General features: G+C 37.2%; 1 protein-coding gene across 1 annotated transcript in view; it reads right to left on the reverse strand.

Moving 5' to 3' along the window:
* Nucleotides 1–1,620: 1,620 nt before the first annotated feature.
* Nucleotides 1,621–20,693, reverse strand: part of TTC21B (tetratricopeptide repeat domain 21B) — an 89,335-nt gene continuing 70,262 nt past the window's right edge. Inside the window, exons 23-29 of the mRNA XM_060106075.1 lie at nucleotides 17,929–18,079; nucleotides 17,571–17,732; nucleotides 15,297–15,492; nucleotides 11,011–11,235; nucleotides 7,211–7,331; nucleotides 3,355–3,422; nucleotides 1,621–2,109 (exon numbers count right to left, since the gene is read on the reverse strand). Of these exons, the coding sequence (XP_059962058.1) occupies nucleotides 2,032–2,109; nucleotides 3,355–3,422; nucleotides 7,211–7,331; nucleotides 11,011–11,235; nucleotides 15,297–15,492; nucleotides 17,571–17,732; nucleotides 17,929–18,079 (1,001 nt within the window). The 3' untranslated portion in view covers nucleotides 1,621–2,031. The remainder of the gene's footprint in view (nucleotides 2,110–3,354; nucleotides 3,423–7,210; nucleotides 7,332–11,010; nucleotides 11,236–15,296; nucleotides 15,493–17,570; nucleotides 17,733–17,928; nucleotides 18,080–20,693) is intronic.

The raw sequence follows: 20,693 nt of genomic DNA on the forward strand, positions 1-20,693 counted from the left end.
AGAAAAGCAAAACGAGGCTCAGAGAGCCTATGTAACTTGAGAAAGTAGTAAAGCCAGACTTTAAACCTAAGCCGCTCTGACTTCAGAGCCATGTTCTTCACTGCTACACTACACCGCTTCTCGCTTACACTTCTCGGTGGCAGCTGCCACATTTGTAAGAACGTTCATTCCACTCAGTTCTTCTTGTTCCTTATTACCTAGCCACCTCTGTGACAGGACACTCAATTTCATCTGCTAGCCACATGCAGATAAAAGAGTTTTTCTTATAGACACCATCTCTCTTAGTTATGGAAGGCATCTTAATATAGGAAAGGCTGGTGTGGAATCCAGGTTCTGAAAATTTTTCTCTGACATTGGGCAAATCACTTAGTTGGAGCCTCATCTCATCATCTGAAAAAATACTATTTCTCTGGAGAGCTGACTGAGAAATAAAAGACCTAATTTAAAGAAAGTTTCTAGGATAGTATCTAACAAATGGCAGAATAAGTGGCTGCTTAAGAAACAAAAAAAACCTCCTCATTTTACAGACAGGAAAGCTGATTTGGAAACGTCTTGCTGGGAGAAGTGATGTTCTACTTTTTCTATCCAATTTCCATGATTCTAGCATTCCATGATGCAGGCTCACTGGAACTGCTAAGGGTATTCTGTTATATCACGTCTTTAACAACGTCCATTCAGGCTGAAAGGTTATAGCGAAAGAGATAATCTGTCACAGTGCCAGAACTGTAAAACAGGGATAATAATGTCTATATTATGGGACTGGGGGATAAATGTAATAAGACATGTGAAAGCGTTTTAACAGGCATGAAATGTTTCATAAATGCTCCACTTATTAAACATTTTCATGGAATGCCATACATAAAAGAATGACTAGAATTTTATAACATATAATTGGAATGAAAAGGACTTTGGAAAATTGGAGAAGTGATCAGAAACTAGAATGTAGCTCAAGAGAAATAAACATGAGGTACTTAAGGAAAAGCAAGGGACTTTGAAAAACACTGTTTATTGAAAATGCAATTAAAATTGAAGATTGTGTTTATTGTATTTTTAAAGGCAACTGAAAAAGGTATAGATAACATACTAAAAATGATGTTAAGAATTGAGTTTATGAAGATTAGGTTAAATTCAGTGTAAAGAGTGAGTGCTCTCCCAGGGTGGTGGCAGGGATTCTAGGGAGAGCGGGGTCTGCAGCTGCTTTCACACGGTGTGCTTTGGGAGTCCCTACTGACCAGAAATATTCTCCACCAGATGTTACAGTGTCTAAAGTTACACCAAAAGATCTTGTCTTTGGGCTAAGGTTGAATATTGCTATAAAGGTTTACCTATTTAAACTAATTTCAGGTACTGGTTATTTCTTAAAAGGATCACATAGACATTGGGAGCAGGAAGAATCAGTTCAACAGAGAAGGGAAAACACACACACTCTTTATACTTTTCCACAAAGATTTTTCTAGGAAAGCCACATTTTCTGTAATACTACGCATTAAGATGGGGAGCCTACCCTGGTTTTGCAAAACTCACCATGTCTTTTGAGTTTCAAGAGGAATACAAATCATAAATTTATAAAATCTTTATTAAAAAATATATTTTCTTTTTCATAAATATTTACAGGGAAATTTACTCAAACCTTTGAAATAACAGAGACTATCACAAAAATGTTTACCAGAGAACAACAATATTGTAAATGTATTTCCTGAAAGAAACAACTAATGCTCCTTAGAAAAGATACAGGATACTTAACTACCAAGATTTTAACAAAATATTTTTTATAGAAATGGGTTATAATCTTTACCACAGAGCCACCAAATCTGCACCTAATCAAGAGAGTCAATTAAATAAACCAGCTCTCATTCACCTTCTCTGTCAGAAGACATCCATTTAACATAGTGTTTCTCTTTATATACAATAGCAGCCTCTGCTGGAGAAAGAAAAGTATGCTTTCTATTACAAAGTATTAGCTTAAACCTATTTTGAACTGGAAGAACTCAGATTCTTTTCATTTCTTTCTTAAAAAAGCTAAAATAATTTTCAAGGTCTTAAAGATGTACGAGCCTTATCAAGTATATCCTTTCTGATTTTGGGGTAAGTTGGATGTGCTTCGAGAACCTGCAAAAACACACCCACAAACAAAAAAACAAAATAAAACAAAAGCATAAGAACTTGTAATTCATTATCAAGAACTGGGGAGTCACAAAACTTACCAGAAACAGCATTACAGTTGAGATTTCATTATATTAATACTACAAATTTAACAACACTTTTTAAAGGTGATATCTGAGATGCGTGTGACATGATGACTCATTTCTATTAACAACAATTAAATGAAAAAGGTAGAATATAATACTACACGTGGAAAATACAACAAATATAATTATTTCCTTAATAGATCAGTTACAGAAAACAATTATGTATCAATGATTTGAGATACTTTAAAAAAATTAGCTATTTATGCATGATATTTAATAAACCCTTAGTTATTTTTACCCAGGAGCACACATCAGATTTGCCTGGAATGATTTTGAAACATACAAATTTCCAGGTCTACTGAGTCTAGGAGTAGGGGAAATTCATTAAAAAAAAAAAAAAAAAAAACCTCCACAAATGATTCTAATGTATAACCTTACATTAATGTACAACCTTAACCTTAATGTGAAATGCTGCCTTACACAGAGACTCAGTAATCAATAGCAATCGCTGGGGCCAAGTATTTACTATAATGATGCGCACACAGCTATCCCGGATAAAGCACATTACATAATTCTCTGCTAAGGAGCTTTTCTTGGAGCTCCCAACAATGTTTAGTAAAATACCTTATATGGAATATCAATGAGACAATGTATATAAAGAAACTGCAAATTCTAAAACTGCAATTTAAATATTTGTCATTTTAACAAGGGATCATTTAGTCAGGAATCAATTCCAGAAGAGTAATTGAATGACTTCCAAATGACAAAAATACCTCTTTAATTTATAAATCTGAATCCTCTAATAACCAAAGACTTAGACACATACATAAGAACTTCTATTCAGAACAGTGACGTGGAGAATCTATGATACTCCTGAGATATCTTCTGACTTAAGGATTAAGTTTATTTAACATTCTTCTCTAGCCTCTTTCTTTAAATTGACAGAAATATTTTATTATTTGAGCCCAATTAAAAACATATGTTTTTTCAATTTAAGTAAACTTTATTTTCTAAACTTTGAAAAGTGGTAGTATCTCCCAGATATATTTGATGAGTCATTTAACCAAAATATGATGTCTTCGATCTCTATTCATGTACATCTTGATATTAAAAGTAGGAAATAGTGCATTTGAAAAATTTTAAGAAATCTAAATTTAAGTTTTACCTGGTGACATACGTCAATTGCATCCACATATCTTTTTGCTTTTAAGTAATTAAATGCCAGTTTGTATCCTGTAAAGACAAAAAAACCAACAATGATAGAGTACTATTTATAGAGCATACTGTTAATATTACCTTTCTTGGCCTCCTCCTTTGTTTGCTTACTCTAATATTAGAGAACTCTTAGTGGAGGCTGGTGACTGTACTATGGTAGAAATGATAAGATAATAGAAGGTGGAGTGACATAAACGGAGAACAGGTAGGAAAGAAAATGGAGTTGTAACAAAGGACCACAGTTGGCTTAAAAGATGGCCGGCCATCCCACAAATGTGGTTTTGCAACTTACTAGAAAAGTCCCATTTGTTTCAGATTATGGTAAAAACTCACCATAGGGCAGTAAATGATAACACAGCTATTCATTTATACAGTACAGATTTATTTAACATGTCAGGCAAACTGGTTCCTTCAGTCATGAGGTTTACACTCCATTAGGAAAGAAAGTACCTTATTTAAGTAATTATGTAAGTACATGAATAATTTCAAAACTGAGATAAATGCTATGAAATAAAGGTACAGGCCAAGAGCACTGTAATAAGAAACCTGGTTGGGGAGGGGGTGGGAGTCAGGCAAGGTCTGAAATCTGAAGGAAGAGGCATAATGTAGGCCAAGGGGGTGGGAAGCAAGAACACTGTTAGGCAAAAACTGCACACGGAAAGGCCAGTGATAGAGGGAGACATAGCAACCAAATGGACCTGGAGTGCACGAGTGGAGCACAGAGCAGGGGGGAGAGTGGCTCAGAAGACACTGGGTGAGTCATTAGATAAGCCACATCAGCGATGAGTAACAAGTACCACAGTTACTGATACTGAAATGTCACATTTCAAATACTGACAATTTAGAAGAAAGTTTTAAGACATTCTTAACCGACTGTTGTTCTGTAACAATGCCATAATAGTAAGCAAACTAAGGAAAAGACAAAAAAAGTGGACTCAATAAATAAGATATAACACAATGTAAAATAATATGTAACTAATAAATTAAATATCTTGCTTTACCACTTAGAAATATGAAAAAGGGAAATCTGAATGCTGCTCTTAGGCTTTAATCAAAGTACCAAAGCAAGTTTTTAGAATTTCAAAACAATGTTTTAAAAGAACTGCTGGCTAATGCAATCATATGGTAGCAAAAAGGAAAAGGAATTATCTAAAATTCATTGTATTCCACACACACACACACACACACAAATGAGAAATGTCCAAGATGAAAACAATAAGTGTCAGAGAGGTAAACTTGATATCATTAGAAAATAATTATAAAACAGATTAATAAATAGAGTTTATTAGAGACCTGGACTCAAGTCATAGGTTTCTTTCAGTCTTAGTGTCACCTCAGAAGAGTTATTTGAAAACAAGCCTTCTGTACTTCAAATTAGTTGATCTGAATAGTTAAGAATTGCTAATGATGTGTTTGCAAACATATGAAGTAAACTGAATTTAATGTTGAATACTTTCAAGCATTCACCTAATAAAGCCACTGTTAAGCACTGAAAAAAAAAAAAGGAACATTTAAAAGGACATTTAAAAAGGAAAACAACTTAAGATGTCATGCCAAACATGGAAACTAGAGCCAAAAAAACCTAGACTTAACTTTTGGTTTCTGGCTTCCTGACTGGCTTTGAGACCTTAGACAAGTCACCTGAGCTGTCAATTTCAAGTTTCCTCATCCAAAAATGGAAGGATAACTCCGCTCTTGGTGTAAGTTTAAAGATCAAATGAAATACTTGTTGTGAAATGCTTTTAAAAATTTGAGTACCATACAAATATTAGCATTTTTTTTCTGTGTAAACACTAAATTAGAAGCACAAAGTTTTCATATTGAAAGAAACCTGATAGAATCATTTCCTTCAAAAAACTTTAGAGAGGAAACGAAGAGCTAGAAATGGCAAAGAATACGTGTACCGCAGCTGCATGACACCTGTCAGGCTTCTAAGAATTCAACTCTTTGTAATCAGGAAAAACAACGGGGGAGAAAGAGAGAGTGCGCTCGTGAACACAAACAATGTGAACAGCCTAGTGACTGTCACGTAACCTGGGAATGACGGTGAAGGGAGAAACGTGACTGTGTTCTCCTCTCAGTGGATCTCAGTTCCTGGTGCCTTTCACAGTTACAGTACTCATGCCTGAATCCTACGAAAAGAACAACCATGATTTTAAGGATTTCCTGACAAGTGAAAAAGTGAAATAAATGCATCATTAACTTGGCCAGGCAGGCTGGGGGTACTGGATGCAATGATAATCTTAAGGAAGAAACTGTGAGAATTAATTTAGAGCCTCAGAGAAATGCCTACTAAGGAGAAGTCAGAGGAACTGAAAAAATCACCTATAAAACACAAAGATAACACAGTGAAGGAACTACTGACTTGACATCTCTTTATTTGCTGGTCTTCCAAGGAACAGAGTATTCAAATAACTGAGCTTCTAACTGTATTCATTCTGGGGAATAAAGCACCAAAATTAAATATATTTTAAGGATGTTAAGGAATGTTCATTTTACAAGCTGATTTTATTCTGTAAGACGCACAATACCTGAGAAGGAAGCGTTAGTTCCTGTGCTCTATACAAGTCTAGTAAAATAACAGACCTCAGAAAAATACAAGGTAGGGGAAGTCCTGAACTGACAGCGGTAAGTCTAAAGATGACCAATCTGACTGCAGATTAAATCTGAGTCATCACTGTGCCACGGCTGCTAAAAAAGACAGATGCCATCTTAGGTTGAACTACCAACTACTAAATGCCTAATTTAAAAACATAGCTTCATTATACATACAGTTCGTTCTTAAATCATACGTAAGAACTTGTTCATTTCTGGCACAACAGGTCAAGAGGGACATGGACAAATAAAATTGCCTTTTCGAAACCTATTTGGCCATGGAACCTAATCTCCTCACGCTCAACTCTCTGTTTTTAAAGAAATAACTATTAATATCTCACCCAGTATTCCAAAGCAAAGTTTGGGAAATACTATTTGAGAGTTTCCAGGAGACAGCAAGGAGGGCGAAAGACTTGGAAGCAAGAATGGACAAGCACCTGAGGATGCTTTGGAGAGAAACTGAGGAGAGACATGACAGAGTTTGCAATTAGAAGGCCATTATGTATAAGGGCGGAAGGACTCTTGTGGGTTGCTCCAGAGAACAGACAGGGCAGTGTCGATGAAGCCTATTTCAGCGCAACACAAAGAAAGAGAGGCCTGGGGAGGAGCTCCCTCACACTGTGGGAGACAGGAGTCTCTAAGTATATTCCAGATGCTGCCCATCTGTTAGGGATCCTGGAGACTAGCCTTCCTCAAATCAATGGGCTACCACTGGAACCAGATGACGTTTAGAGATGCTCAAGGGAAAAAAAAAGTTCCGTAGTCAAATTACTGTGGGAAACATGTCCCCTCTGTGATACCCATCACAGTATATATTAGGGTTTAGAGGCTTTGAGAAGTTCTGCAGTAAAGAAACCAGGAGGACTTGATTTGATGCAATGTCTTCCCACTTCCTTCACAATGGAACACCTTCCCCCCACAGCATCCCCCTTCTGGAATTAGAGGGTGAAGGGAAAGAAGGGACAGAATTAGATCGATGTCCTTTAAGGCGACTGAGGTGGAGTTTGAATCTCAGGAAAGTACACCTAATAACTTAGTAGCTAATAATCTATTATAAATATAAAATTCATTTTTCAGAAGGTCCGACAAAGGATGTTGGCTCTTAATGTGTATTTTGTCCTTAAAGAGAAAAAACAAATGAGTTTAAATGAAGATTTACATATAAAACCCACGTTTCCTGTGAAAACCTGGTGTCTAAATGTTAAACTCACCTACTGCTGGATTTGTCTGATTGCCATGTTTCCATGCCATCTCATAGTTTAAGGCAGCGTCTGTATATGCTTGCTCTTTTTCCATAATGTATCCCATATATTCATAAGCTTTGCAGCAAGACTGAAGAAAAATGCAAGATGTATCAACAGATTACACTTGATATCACTAAGATTTTATGGAGTGCTTAGGACTATAGAGGTCAACCATATTAACTCATTTAAATGGCACATAAAACAGTGGTTTTCAACCTTGGCTATGCAATCCAAACATCTATGGGACTTAAAAAAGGATTCTGATGCCAAGCCCCTATCTCAAACCTACAGAATCAGGATTTTTGGGTGAGAGGGAAGGAGATGTTTTATACATATACATGTACATGTTTTATTACAAATAATTCTAACACATATAGAAATTACAGTATGATGGACCCCCTGAACCCATGTCTTCAACAATGAACTCCTGACTGATACTGTTTCACTACTCCATACACTTGTCCTTCTGTATTACCAGAAAAAAAACTCTCAGATACTACATCATTTCACCCATAAATATTTTAGTATGCCTCTTTAAAAATAAGGACTTTCTTTCAACATAACCACAAATTATCACACCTAAAATGTAACAACTCCTTGATATCACCAAATATCCAGTCACTATTCAAATTTCAAATAGTCTTAACATACTTATTTGTTTGCATGTTAGGATGAGGATTCAAATAAGGGCCACACACTGTGACTGGTTGAAATGTCCCTAAACTTCCTTTTGATCTAGAAGTCTCCTCTCTGTCTCTTTCCTTGCAATTAAGTGTAGAAGAAACAAGAATGTTCATCCTAGAGTTTCTCACAGCCCAGAGTTAGGTGAGTGCATCCTTATAGTAGTTATATAATATAGTCCTATGTCATTAATATTTCCTGGAAATTGTATTAGATCTAGAGGTTTGTATCCGATTTTGACTTGAGGGGAAAGAGGTGAAACTACTTACTTCATAGATCAGTGCTCAACCGAGTCACACTGCTCCTTATGAAAAAGCAAAAATGCACAATGCTGTATACATGTTTTTAGGTATTTTTTAATTGCTATTTTTTCCCAGAGTATTAATTTAAAAAAATAGAAAAGTAGGTATATTAAAATTCACTGCATTATTTTAAGTTTGAATTTTTTTTCTGTTTATCATAATTTTACTTTCCTTACTTTAATGCAAGAAGATACATCACTAATATTTTCACGAAAACTATTAACCATTAAAAAATACACACAAACATGGATCAGGGCACACATTTTCCCTTTTTGCTTCAGGCTTCAATATAGCTCAGCACAGCACTGTAAGATCCTACCTGTTTTACCTTTTGATACTTTGTTAAAAAAATATTGCATTAAATGTCATTCATCCTGATTACTACATTGGACTGAGTGTTTATGTTCCCTCAAATTCATATGTTGAAATCCTAGCATCCAATGTGATGGTATTAGGAGGTGACACTTTGGGGAGGTGAACAGGTCATTTGGGTGGAGCCCTCCTGAATGGGATTAGTGACCTTATAAAAGGGACCCCAGAGAACTCCCTTGCCCTCTTTTTCTGCCATGTGAGAACACAGTGAGAACTCATTAGTCTGCAACCAGGAAGAGGGTTATCACTACAACCCAACCATGCTGGCACCCTAATCTTAGACTTCCAGCGTCTAGAACTGTGAGAAATACTGATAAATTTCTGGTGTTTATAAGCCACCCAATCTATGGTACTTTGTTATAGCAGCATCAGTTAACTAAGATAATCACTGAGATTTAAAATTTTATTTATTTATTTATTTATTTGGCTGCACCGGGTCTTAGCTGCAGCATGTGGGATCTTTGTTGCTAGTGCGGGATCTTCATTGCGGCATGTGGGATCTTTTTAGTTGTGGCATGCAGGATCCTTTTTTTTTCAGTTGCAGCATGCGAACTCTTAGTAGCAGCATGTGGGATCTAGTTCCCTGACCAGGGATCGAACCCAGGCCCCCTGCACTGGGAGCGTGGAGCTTTAGCCATTGGACCACCAGGGAAGTCCCGATAATTACTGAGATTTTAAGTGCTCCTTTAAATTTCGGACCTGGAGTGTTTCACCTGTGTCACCCCACTCTGACCCTCTCATAGATGGTGTGTTCTTCCATCACGTGGCACGTAATGTCTTGCGATGTTATACCCATTCATTAATTCATCATGGTTGGAAAATAGTGACATTCTATCATTCTTTCTTCATTTATTAGCTGGAAAACATCAATAATGAGAAACATCTCCTTCTCCACTATTTTGTTTCCTAGCAGTATTGTTCATACAGAAAAGGCAGGATAGATGCTTAATTCTTTCCCTTTATTTGCCAGCTTTAGAAATAAGTCAGTTTACTAGCATATTTCAGTGGTGACCAATTAGGGTTTTTTTTTTTTGGATCTTTGTAAACTCATGGACTTAGACATATTTGGTGTGTTCCAACTCAATGCAGTTATTACTGATATCTAAAGTGTCTCAACTTTGGCTAGTGGGAGTGTCCTCAAGTTGGCTCTTGAGTCCCTGACATGACTCCAATTATCACCGATAGCTTCCTTGCCATCTGGTATGACAAGATGGTCTAGTGTCATCTTGCACATTTCCTGCCTCAGATCTGGATGATCTCCATTTTTTAATTATATAATTCAAAGTTTCTAAGCTCTGGTTCCTGAATTCATGCTTCCAATATTGTCATGCCTAAGCAGTAGGGCTGATGCCTCTAAAGCAGCCGTCATGTTCAACCATGCAATGTATTGCTGTCTGCATTCTGGCAAATTGAAATTCTATCTGCACTGAAACCTTAATTCCCATGAAATCTTGCTTAATCCTAGATTAGGCATGTAAGGGTTAGTTATTTGGCAGTTTAGATTTTTCAGAGCCTATTAATAAGTATTCTGTTTTTTAAGGCCAATGTAACTTAAATTACATGTATAATTACATAAACTGATAAATGGCTTGATATTTTAGGTTTTTAAAGTCCCCAAGAAAATAACTTAATAGTATTAGACGATCATGACTCCTCTTTGAAAAACAAATGATCTATTTTGTAATCTAACTGGCTCAAAGGGAATAAAACATAGATTTGCTGTGATTAAGATTTTGAAGTAACTGATAAGACTCTATAAAGATAAATATCCTCAAGTTTCTAAGTTGAGCACAATATTTCTCAATAAATAGTAACAAATTCTTAACTTAAAACATGTTATAAAAAGACATGCTTTTCTGGGCAATTAAATACCAAAATGCACTGTTAGTAAAGAGCCTTAAATTCTAAGGCCTTGAAGATTTTCAGTTTTATACCTAAGATACGGACTTTTCATTAAACAAATCAAATTAAATGCTTAAAACACTCTTTCCTACAAAATATATTATGCAGAGTGGATTCTAATAATGTGAAAACAACATGTAGCTGCAGTCAGTTCATCAGGAGTATTTAACAGGAGGGACAGGCGTCCACAATTAATGCTCTTCTGCAACTTTCATTAGTTCTGGGATGAGATGGATAATCACAGGCAAATGCTTGACATTCCAAAACACTTTCTGTAAGTAGGGCAAACCATAGCTGAAACTTGAAACTGCAATCTCTCTTTCTTTATTTTCAAGGGCAAATGGCTTCTTTTTTATTACTTATGTTTATTTCCTGATTGTGGTAAAAACAAACATTTAATTCTCTAAAAACACACAAATCCCTAAAAATGGACCAACACTCTATAAAAACCTATATAGAAAGCTTATGCAACAAAGGCTACCAATTATTTTTCACTCCTCAGTCACCTACCCTATTATGACGCAGGCACCTTTTTAACAGCTCTTCTGCCATGTCGTACTTTGCTGATTGAATATAAATATCAGCAAGCAGCAGCCAACTCCTCTCAAAGTCCTCAGCATCAATAGGATTCCAGTTCATTTTTGCAATCCTTTTCAGCTGGTTTCGGGCTCGTGGAGTTTGTTTCAAGATCATATAAGCTGTTGCCATTCCCAAAAGTGCTGGAATATGATCCTTCTATGAGGAAACAAGAGTTGAGACCCCCAGATACACAAACATAAATGTGCCATGTTTAAAAGAAAAACACATGGAAAGTAGCAAGTGCTACATAATATAAGGACTGGCCTGTGGATTCAATTGCTGGCTTCACTTAAGTACTGTGATATGGTCATTATGTAACACATCCAGTAACCTCAGGCTACCAGGAGGAACCATCTGGTCCAGGTAGTTCAGTAAGAATGCAGGTGCGGTAACCACGCAATTCCAGACAATTAGGAAAACTTGTTCTTTAATGAGACTGACTGGTTGTTTTGGTTTTGTACAGAAACAGAAAACATAAAATTCTATCTCATTGTAGTCCTAACTGAACATTTATGTTTCAGATTCAGCATTCTGGCTCCTTAGTTCTTTCACCTATAAAACAGGAATAACAGAATGATTTACCTGCAAATGATATTCCTTACCTATACTGACTTCTATTGCTTTCCTCCTCCCTTTTCATTTTATTCAAAAGCCTCTTCTCCCAATAAAGTTTGGTCAATGAAATGTTATAAATAAGGCATGCAATTAATTAATCATTTGGAAACTATATGAAATAAACTCATGCCTTAAAATATGCTTTTAGATTTGGAGTCTGCAGCTCCTTGATTGTAACTATAAAAGATGATATTCTTTTAGACAGAGCTCAGAGTCAGAAAACGTCACTCTGCGAAACTAACAAGCTATTAAGAATTGGTATAAAATGGAGACCATTAGCGATCTATCCAGAAAACTAACATACCTAAGCAGTTATGTGTATGTATCTGAAAAAGATAAAGTGCTTCTCAAATTTCAGCAGAGGGACTGTGATGCTTTTATAAAGAGAAAGACTTCCATTTAAAATATAAATAAAAGATGAGAAACTGTGATGTAGAAATTATAATATCATGACTATAATAAAGGTGCACTGGGCTTCCCTGGTGGCGCAGTGGTTGAGAGTCCGCCTGCCGATGCAGGGGACACGGGTTCGTGCCCCGATCCCGGAAGATCCCACATGCCGCGGAGCGGCTGGGCCCGCGAGCCATGGCCGCGGAGCCTGTGTGTCCGGAGCCTGTGCTCCGCAACGGGAGAGGCCACAGCAGTGAGAGGCCCGCGTACAGCAAAAAAAAAATAAAAAATAAAATAAAGGTGCACTGTAAGATAGCAAGTTTCAGTAACTAATAAGGAACAAAAGGAGAGTAGATCTGATCATGGTTGGAAGTCAGAAACAACCCTGGAATAGAGAAGGGCAATTCACTAGAGTTTGATGAACACGGTTTGTAGGAATATAAAACTTCCTTGGGTCTAATTTTATGTCTATCAATAAACTCCTAATATGTAATTTGTTCTCCTGATTAAGGAATGGCGGACAGTTTTTTATTTGAATGCCAAATACAACCAATTTGGTAGTAGATTTTGAAGATGTGTGGGATATTATTAATTATTGAACGGTATCCCCCATCCCAGGAGGGCTAGAGAGGAAACAAAATACAGACCTACTATGCATTTGTCAGCCAGATCCTAGGACAGCCCAAGAAGAGAAGGGTCCTGGAAAAATGTCCAGACCTATTCACATACTAAAAATATCTCACACTATACATTTAAAAAATAAACTCCCTGATTTAAAAATCACACACTTTGAGTTTGATTAGAATGAATCAATTCCTCACAGCTTGACATCACTCCTGAGTGAACTGAAGAATGGTTTCTAAGACTGCAGACTTGCATTCTAACCCCTGCACTAGGCCCATGATGCCTTTCCTGGTGCAGACATCCTAAGATGTTCAGCCAGCTTTTCTCTCTCTGTCACTCTGAACTGCAACAACTTTACATCACAAAAGACAATACAGCTCTATTATAAACAGTGTACCTTTATGGTTCAAGGTGAGGGGAAGAAAGGAAGTGGAAACATTTTAGCTTGGGTTTAATGCTTCTTCCACTGGTTCTTCCCATGTCTTCCTGTCATGTCTCAATCAATCTGAAGGCCACATAGTGCTGTGAATCTACCCTATGCTTCGATGCCTCCCTGCCTTTGTTCACATTTTTCCCTTAACTTAGAATGCACTTCCTCCAACTCTGCCTGTGAAAATGCAATTTACCCTGGTTCTTCTTAAATCATACCTTCTTCCATGGAAAGGGTCTCTCAGCTCTCCTTATACTATCTCCTACAGCAGTGGTCCCCAACCTTTTTGGCACCAGGGACCAGTTTCCTGGAAGTCAATTTTTCCACGGGCAGGGGGCAGGCGGGGGGGATGGTTCAGGCAATAACGCGAGCCATGGGGAGCGGCAGATGAAGCTTCACTCACTCGCCCGCTGCTCCCCTCCTGCTGGCTGGTCCGGTTCCTAACAGGCCCGGGACGGTCCCCGGCCTGGGGCTTGGGAGCCCCAGTCCTACAGCACTGTTATTTGCAACTTTAGGACAGAATGTAACAGATTTTGCTTTGCATTACACTCAGTATCGTCTCTCATCTTCCCTAGACTATGAGAAACTTGAAGAAAGGGTCTATATGTGGTTTATCTTTGTGATTCCAACTATGCTCAGCACCCACTGGTTACTTAATGAATATTCATTATATTTAATATATGCAGCCTATGAGTTAAAAGGGAAAAATGCAAGATAAAATTCACTTACTAAACTTCAATTCATACATCAGTCTTTGGACAGTATGGCCAGTAAACAGATTTGAGGACCGTATATTACTAATCACATATGTAAGAATGATAAAAAAATAATGTAGTCTCAGCAAAACAAAGAACTCGCACAGTCTCTCTAGGAAACAGCTATGATGTCACTTACTGCTTTTAGTGTTCTCTCTCAAACCTCACAGTTTAAACTCTCCTTACATGATAGAATGTTACTTCCCAACATTAGGGAGCTATGACACCTTACTTGCAATGGTGCTTTATCATGTTTTACAGATTTTCTTAGACTTACAGGACGGTCCTATTTCTGGTTCTGTCAGCTGCTGTCATCCATCTGCTGCTGCAGTCAATTCAACTGAGCACCCTGAGCACTACTTCAATGTCAGCAGAGGGGCTCTGCTTGAGGATGGAAGCAAGGCTGCTGCCTTGCTGTTTTGTCCCCAGGGCAGCTTACAGTGGTGGTCAAGTGCCACCATGGATACTTGTACCCAAACACCAACAGGAGTTGCAGGTTTTCCAAAGCCCTCCAGGGTCCAGGGAGGCAGGGGGGAGGGGTCACTGTAGGAGGTTTTGGTCATTTACTGCTGCTGCTGTGACCTCTGAACCACAAGAAAACACAGCAAAATTCTGTACATCCTGTGAGAGGCGCCACATGATGAGTCTCCCACGGCTTACAACACCAGTGAGTAGAAGAACATGAAATCCCAAGTGCATGCTTAGAACTAGCTACTAGCAACTGTTGATGGGATGGGTACCTAGAATTCCTTCCTTAATGACAAGTAATTGGAGAAATACAGCACTGTGCGAGGGAAGGAAAAATAAAAGGCCCAGAGGGTGAGAAGGGCAGTGGATCTGAATGGGCTGAAAAGAGGAGAAAGCCTTTGATCTAATAGTAATAAAATAATTTATTATTACTTAATATTTAATATTTATTATTATCACAGGGGGTGATTTCAGTGTCACGAAAGAACATCATTATCTGCATGACTGAATTATAAGTTGTCAGTACTGATCTCACTTAGCTCTAGAGTTGGAAAAATTTCAAGTTCACATAAGTGAAAAGGTGAGATATCAAGGCAGCCAGGTGTTTGTTTTCACTTAGTAAGTTAACCTAGGCTACACTTAACAACAGAGGATAAAGCCATTCCCTTGAGAATTAATTTATGCCCTCTTGCAGAATGTCCTTTCTCTAGAACTCACTGTTCTAATAGAGATAAACATAACAACACATCAACATGTAACAATGCCTCCTCTGCAAACAAAGGTACATGATGTAAAATCATACCAAACTATATATCTAATTTTTAATAATAGTAAATAATGAAGTCAGTCTTCAGAAAACAAATAACTAATTAAAGTACATATTTCAACACCACCAAGGAAAGCTAACATGAAGTGGAAAAAGAAAATCTACTAACCTCCGACGTTGCTATTTCAGTGAAGGTATTCAATGCCTGCTCGACATTAGATTTCTGTTTGGTAGCCATTAGGCAACAGTTTTCCATTATACGAAGCTGCACGTGACCCTGAACAGTCTGAGGTTTTAGCTCCTTAAGGAGCTTTTCTGCTGTTCTCACTGCTAACTGCACAGACTCTTGCTTCTCAGTTGAATTACTGTAGACAATAAAAAATAAATTTATGTCTATCACTCATGAAGTAAAATTCATTGAGATTAGGGTACATGGGTTTCTATTTTTCTCAATTTAAAAGTAATCCTACTGAAGAATGTCACTCATTCTCTTCTAATACAAAGTAAAGCCCAGTTACAGTTTTAAAAACAAAACTAACATAGCTTCAACAAAACACCATTAAACATTTATTCACTTTAGACCGAAAACAAACATTGGATACTGTCCACCTGTGGTAAATGTGTTCATTTTAGCTAATATAAAACTAGAATTCAGGGTAAGTAGAATCATACAATTATCAAATAGCATACCTACTCAGAAAACGAAAGAAAGAAGGGAGACTATAAAATACTGTAAATCAACTATATACTTCAATTAAAAAATAATTAATTAAAAAAAAGGAGGGAGCAGAAAGTAACTAACTTTGTTAAAGCACTTCCTATGTGCCAAGCACTGTGTTACTTCATTCAGTGTATGTTGAATCCATTTTATATATGAGAAAACCAAGGCTCCAACAGATAAAGTAATTTGCCAAAGGTCACATAGCTAATAGATTTGAATCTAAGTTTGCCAGACATATAAAGTATACTTAATGTTCCTCACCCAGTTGCCTATTAGGCTCTCAGAAAAGAAATTCTTTACTTGTCAAGAGGTTATAAATTTTAAGTGCAATAATTTGAATGTGTAATAGCAATTTTCTTATATACATACCCACACCCAGATATAATGTATAAATAAATCAATTAATGAAAGGAAATTAAATTCTTAAAGCCTAATCACTAAATCTATTGATCTTCTTCTCAGGCTTTTACCTTCTCTAAAACATTTTACACTGTTGGTAATCTTCTTTCAAGCTCCCCTCCTTTTGTCTCTTCTCTAAGATTACAGTTTTCCTTCTCTTTCCACCAGTCATTGCCCTTTCCTTACCTCCCTTCCTCCAATCTCCTTAAATGTTAGCACACCCCAAATTTAGTTCTCAGACTTCCGTCACTACATTCTACTCGAAAAGAGGCCATTCATGGGGTTCCAACTACCCACTCTGAGCACCTATCCCCCAAATCTGTATCTCAAGCTGTGACCTCCCTTCTGAGTTCTATATTCCAAATTTGGTGTTTTCAACCTATTGCTGAAGATTTCCATGGGGACAGCCTATAGTTGCAAAGCAGAATGTTTCCTTAACCTTTCTAAAACAAACAAAAATAAAAATACCTCTTCCCCGCTCTAAATCTTTCAATGGTCTCTGTAATCCAAGCCTTCAGGAGTGCCACTGAAACCTCTCAGCAGTCAGGTTCGCATTTCTCCCACTTCTCTATGCAGCTTCCCCTGACTGCTCTGCACTATGATTTCTATGAATTCCTGCAACACTTTTTATCAATTTAACTCACTTCTGTTTTGTTGCGGATTGAATGGCTTCAGACACTGTCTTGCCGACCAGGTAAACTGCATGCATGCTCCTGGGGGCAGAAATGACCTCTCCTACTCCCCTTACACCCTTATACACTCCCCACCGTGCCTTCCCTGACCCTGGGGAGAGGGCGAGCAACAAGTGCAGGCTGACAGAAGAATAACCACTTACCCACAGTGCACCACAGTGGCCAACAGCTGGCGCTCTGAGGTCAGGGAGGACTCAGTCTAAATCTTGCCTCCATCATTTTCTAACTCCATCACGTTAGGGTAACTTGGAGCTTTTTCACACATTGTTAAAGGGAATAAATAAGGCAATGCATATAAAGTATACAGCCAAGATCTGGCAGAGAGCCATCTGTTAAGAAGTTACTATTAATATTATGCGGACAATTTTTGCCAAGGTAATCACACACTACGATTCATTCTATTTTACACAGAGCAATTAGGGGAGTGCCTTCAATAGCATGTCTGTTCTGATTTAGAAAACCTTCTAAAAGGATGTCATGCTTGTTTCAGAGAACAGTTATTCCAGCTATGATTTATTCGCTAAACTGCCATTAGTGCTATCCTGGAATTTAGTTCTCTTTTATAAGATATCCTTGATTATCCCCAACAAGTGTTTCTGGAAAAAAGCGTAACTTGTCAAATACTACTCACCCCAGGTCTCCATCCAGATTTTCAAATACTTCACCTCCAACAGTTTCATTATCTGGATTCAAACAGATTTCTATCATATTATAAAGGGCATTTTGGCCCCAGTCACTGTCTTTCCGAGCCTTATTAAAATGTCGAAGGGCATCATTTGGTTCTCCAGAATACCTTGTTAGATGTTTAAAAAAAATTACTTACTGCAATCACTAACTACAAACTTTAAGTCGTTTATAATTTATTTTATTTTGTTAATAAAACTATTATATTTTAAAATATAGAATTTTTAAAATTCAAAGTGTATTCTACTTTAGTCACAATGAGGAAAACAACCTATTACGTAGAATTCATTTGCCAATAAATTTACCAAAGATATAATCCTTTACAGTACTGAAATCCTGGCTCCAGTTTTGCTCTGGAGTTACGTTTCTCAGCCATTAAGAAAAATCTTGGAACATCCTCAAGTTTTCCACATCTTCTTAGCAGATCAATTAAACGAGATAATGTCATATAATTATCTAGAAACAAAGAACATTTCAGTTATGGACATTTTATAGCTTTTGCTTTGATGGTTAAAATCCTACTTCATTAAAGTATACTTTGCTTCAAATGAAGTGCAATTTAAATATAAATTTAAATTTAGTGCCTTAGGGGTTATAAGTCCCTAAAGAGTCTGTACAGACAATGGATGATTTATCAAATGATAAGGGATGGGTTGGTCTGGTCACAGTGAGAGAATGTTCAATATAGGCAAATCTATAAAAGTGTACATTTGTTGTGCCTTACTTTTCAATCGTCATTCCTGGGACCAAAACCTTCTAGAAATAGCCTCTGTATAATCTAAACTCTTAAATGTAAAATTCCGGAGGATCAATTTAGATTGCACAGGAGAAGTCTACCTCTGAGACCTGCTTTCCTACTTACTGCAGCTAGGAAGCGGGCGAGAACAGTACACGTTGATGATACTGTTTAGGGTGGGCAATAATTTTACTCCAGACTTGCCTTAAGGTGTACATGTACCTAACACACTCGATACCAGCTTACCATATTATAACCTTAAACATACTAGTCCCAGTATTTTAATCCTATTTTATCTTCTAAGGAAAAAGAACTAGTTATTTAGTCCCAGGTATAATTTCCTGGCAGGTTTCTAGGATGGCTTCCTCTAATTCTATTCAGTTCTTTCTCATCACTAAGATACTAAATTTTGAGAATCATGTTAATACATTTTAAGATAGTGAAAATAACATATGGACACTTTAGAAAATTTGGAAAAGTACAGAAAAGTATAAAGGAGAAAAAAAATCACTCATATTCCCACCAACTAGAGATTACCACATTTTGGTACTTTTCCTGTCATATATTTATGAGTAAAAATCAATCTATAAATATTTAAATGTAAACAGTGAAATATGTTGCTTACATATATACAAAGTTGGAGTCACACTTGGGGTTCTGATTTTGATTCAACGTTATATATAGTAAACATTTCCCAATTGTCATTAAGTGGACTTCAAAAACACTTTAGTGACTGCACAATATTCTATTATATTGACGGCTCACATTTTATTTCTCTATAGTGGTGTTTTTTATGTATTAATATTTGGGCTCACAAGTTTCAATTAGCACAGGACTCATAGTAGGGAATTTATAAAAATCTTTATTTATATAAGCTATTCGATTCACTTTGATAGGGTGAATTCCTAGAATTAAAACACACACACAAACAAAAACTTTTAAAAGAAATTTATCCTGATTCTATTTTCCAAGAAAAGAGAAGATACCATACAATCCAGCACTTCCACTTCTGGGTATATACCCCCAAGAACTGAAAGCAGGCACCTAATCAGATATTTGTATACCAGTGTTCACAGCAGCATTACTCACAGTAGCCAAAGGTGGAAATAACCCAAATGTCCACCAATAGCTGCATGGATAAACAAAACATGATATATACGTATAATGGCATATTATTCAACTTGAAAAGGAAATTCTGACATGCTACAACATGGATAACCCTTGAAGACATTATATTAAGTGAAATAAGCCAGACAAAAAAGGACAATACTGTATGATTCCACCTGTATAAGGTATCTAGAGGAATCAAATTCATAGAGGCAGAAAGTAGTTTTCTGGTGGCATCTTTAGAGTTTTCTATGTAGAGCATCATGTCATCTGAAAACAGTGACAGTTTTACTTCTTTTCCAATTTGCTTCTCTGATTGCCACGGCTAGGACTTCCAAAACTGTGTTGAATAAAAGTGGCAAGAGAGGACATCCTTATCTTGTTCCTGATCTTAGAGGAAATGCTTTCAGCATTTCACCATTGAGTATGATGTTAGCTGTAGGTCTGTCATATATGGCCTTTATTATGTTGAGGTAGGTTCCCTCTATTTCCACTTTCTGGAGAGTTTTTATCATAAATTGGTGTTGAATTTTGTCAAAAGCTTTTTCTGCATTTATTGAGACGACGACATGGTTTTTTATTCTTGTTTGTTGACATGGTGTATCACACTGACTGATTTGCGGACATTGAAAACTCCTTGCATCCCTGCGAGAAATCCCACTTGATCATAGTGTATGATCCTTTTTTTTTTTTTTTTTTTTTTTTTTTTTTCAGTACGCGGGCCTCTCACTGCCGTGGCCTCTCCCGTTGTGGAGCACAGGCTCTGGACGTGCAGGCTCAGCAGCCACAGCTCCCAGGCCCAGCCGCTCCGCGGCATGTGAGATCCTCCCGGACTGGGGCACGAACCCGTGTCCCCTGCATTGGCAGGCGGACTCTCAACCACTGCGCCACCAGGGAAGCCCGTGTATGATCCTTTTAATGTATTGTTGGATTTGGTTTGCTAGTATTTTGTTGAGTGTTGTTGCATCTGTGTTCATCAGTAATATTGGCCTGCAGTTTTCTTTTTTTTCTGGTATCTTTGTCTGGTTTTGGTATCAGGATGATGCTGGCCTCAGAAAATGAGTTTGGGAGGGTTCCTCCCTCTGCAGTATTTTGGAATACTTTCAGAAGGATAGGTGTTAAGTCTTCTCTAAATGTCTGATAGAATTCACCTGTGAAGCCATCTGGTCCTGCACTTTTGTTTGTTGGAAGTTTTTTGATTACAATGTCAATTTCAGTACTTGTGAT

This window comes from Mesoplodon densirostris, chromosome 8 (assembly GCF_025265405.1).
Source record: "Mesoplodon densirostris isolate mMesDen1 chromosome 8, mMesDen1 primary haplotype, whole genome shotgun sequence".
In the NCBI taxonomy this organism is placed as follows: domain Eukaryota; kingdom Metazoa; phylum Chordata; class Mammalia; order Artiodactyla; family Ziphiidae; genus Mesoplodon; species Mesoplodon densirostris.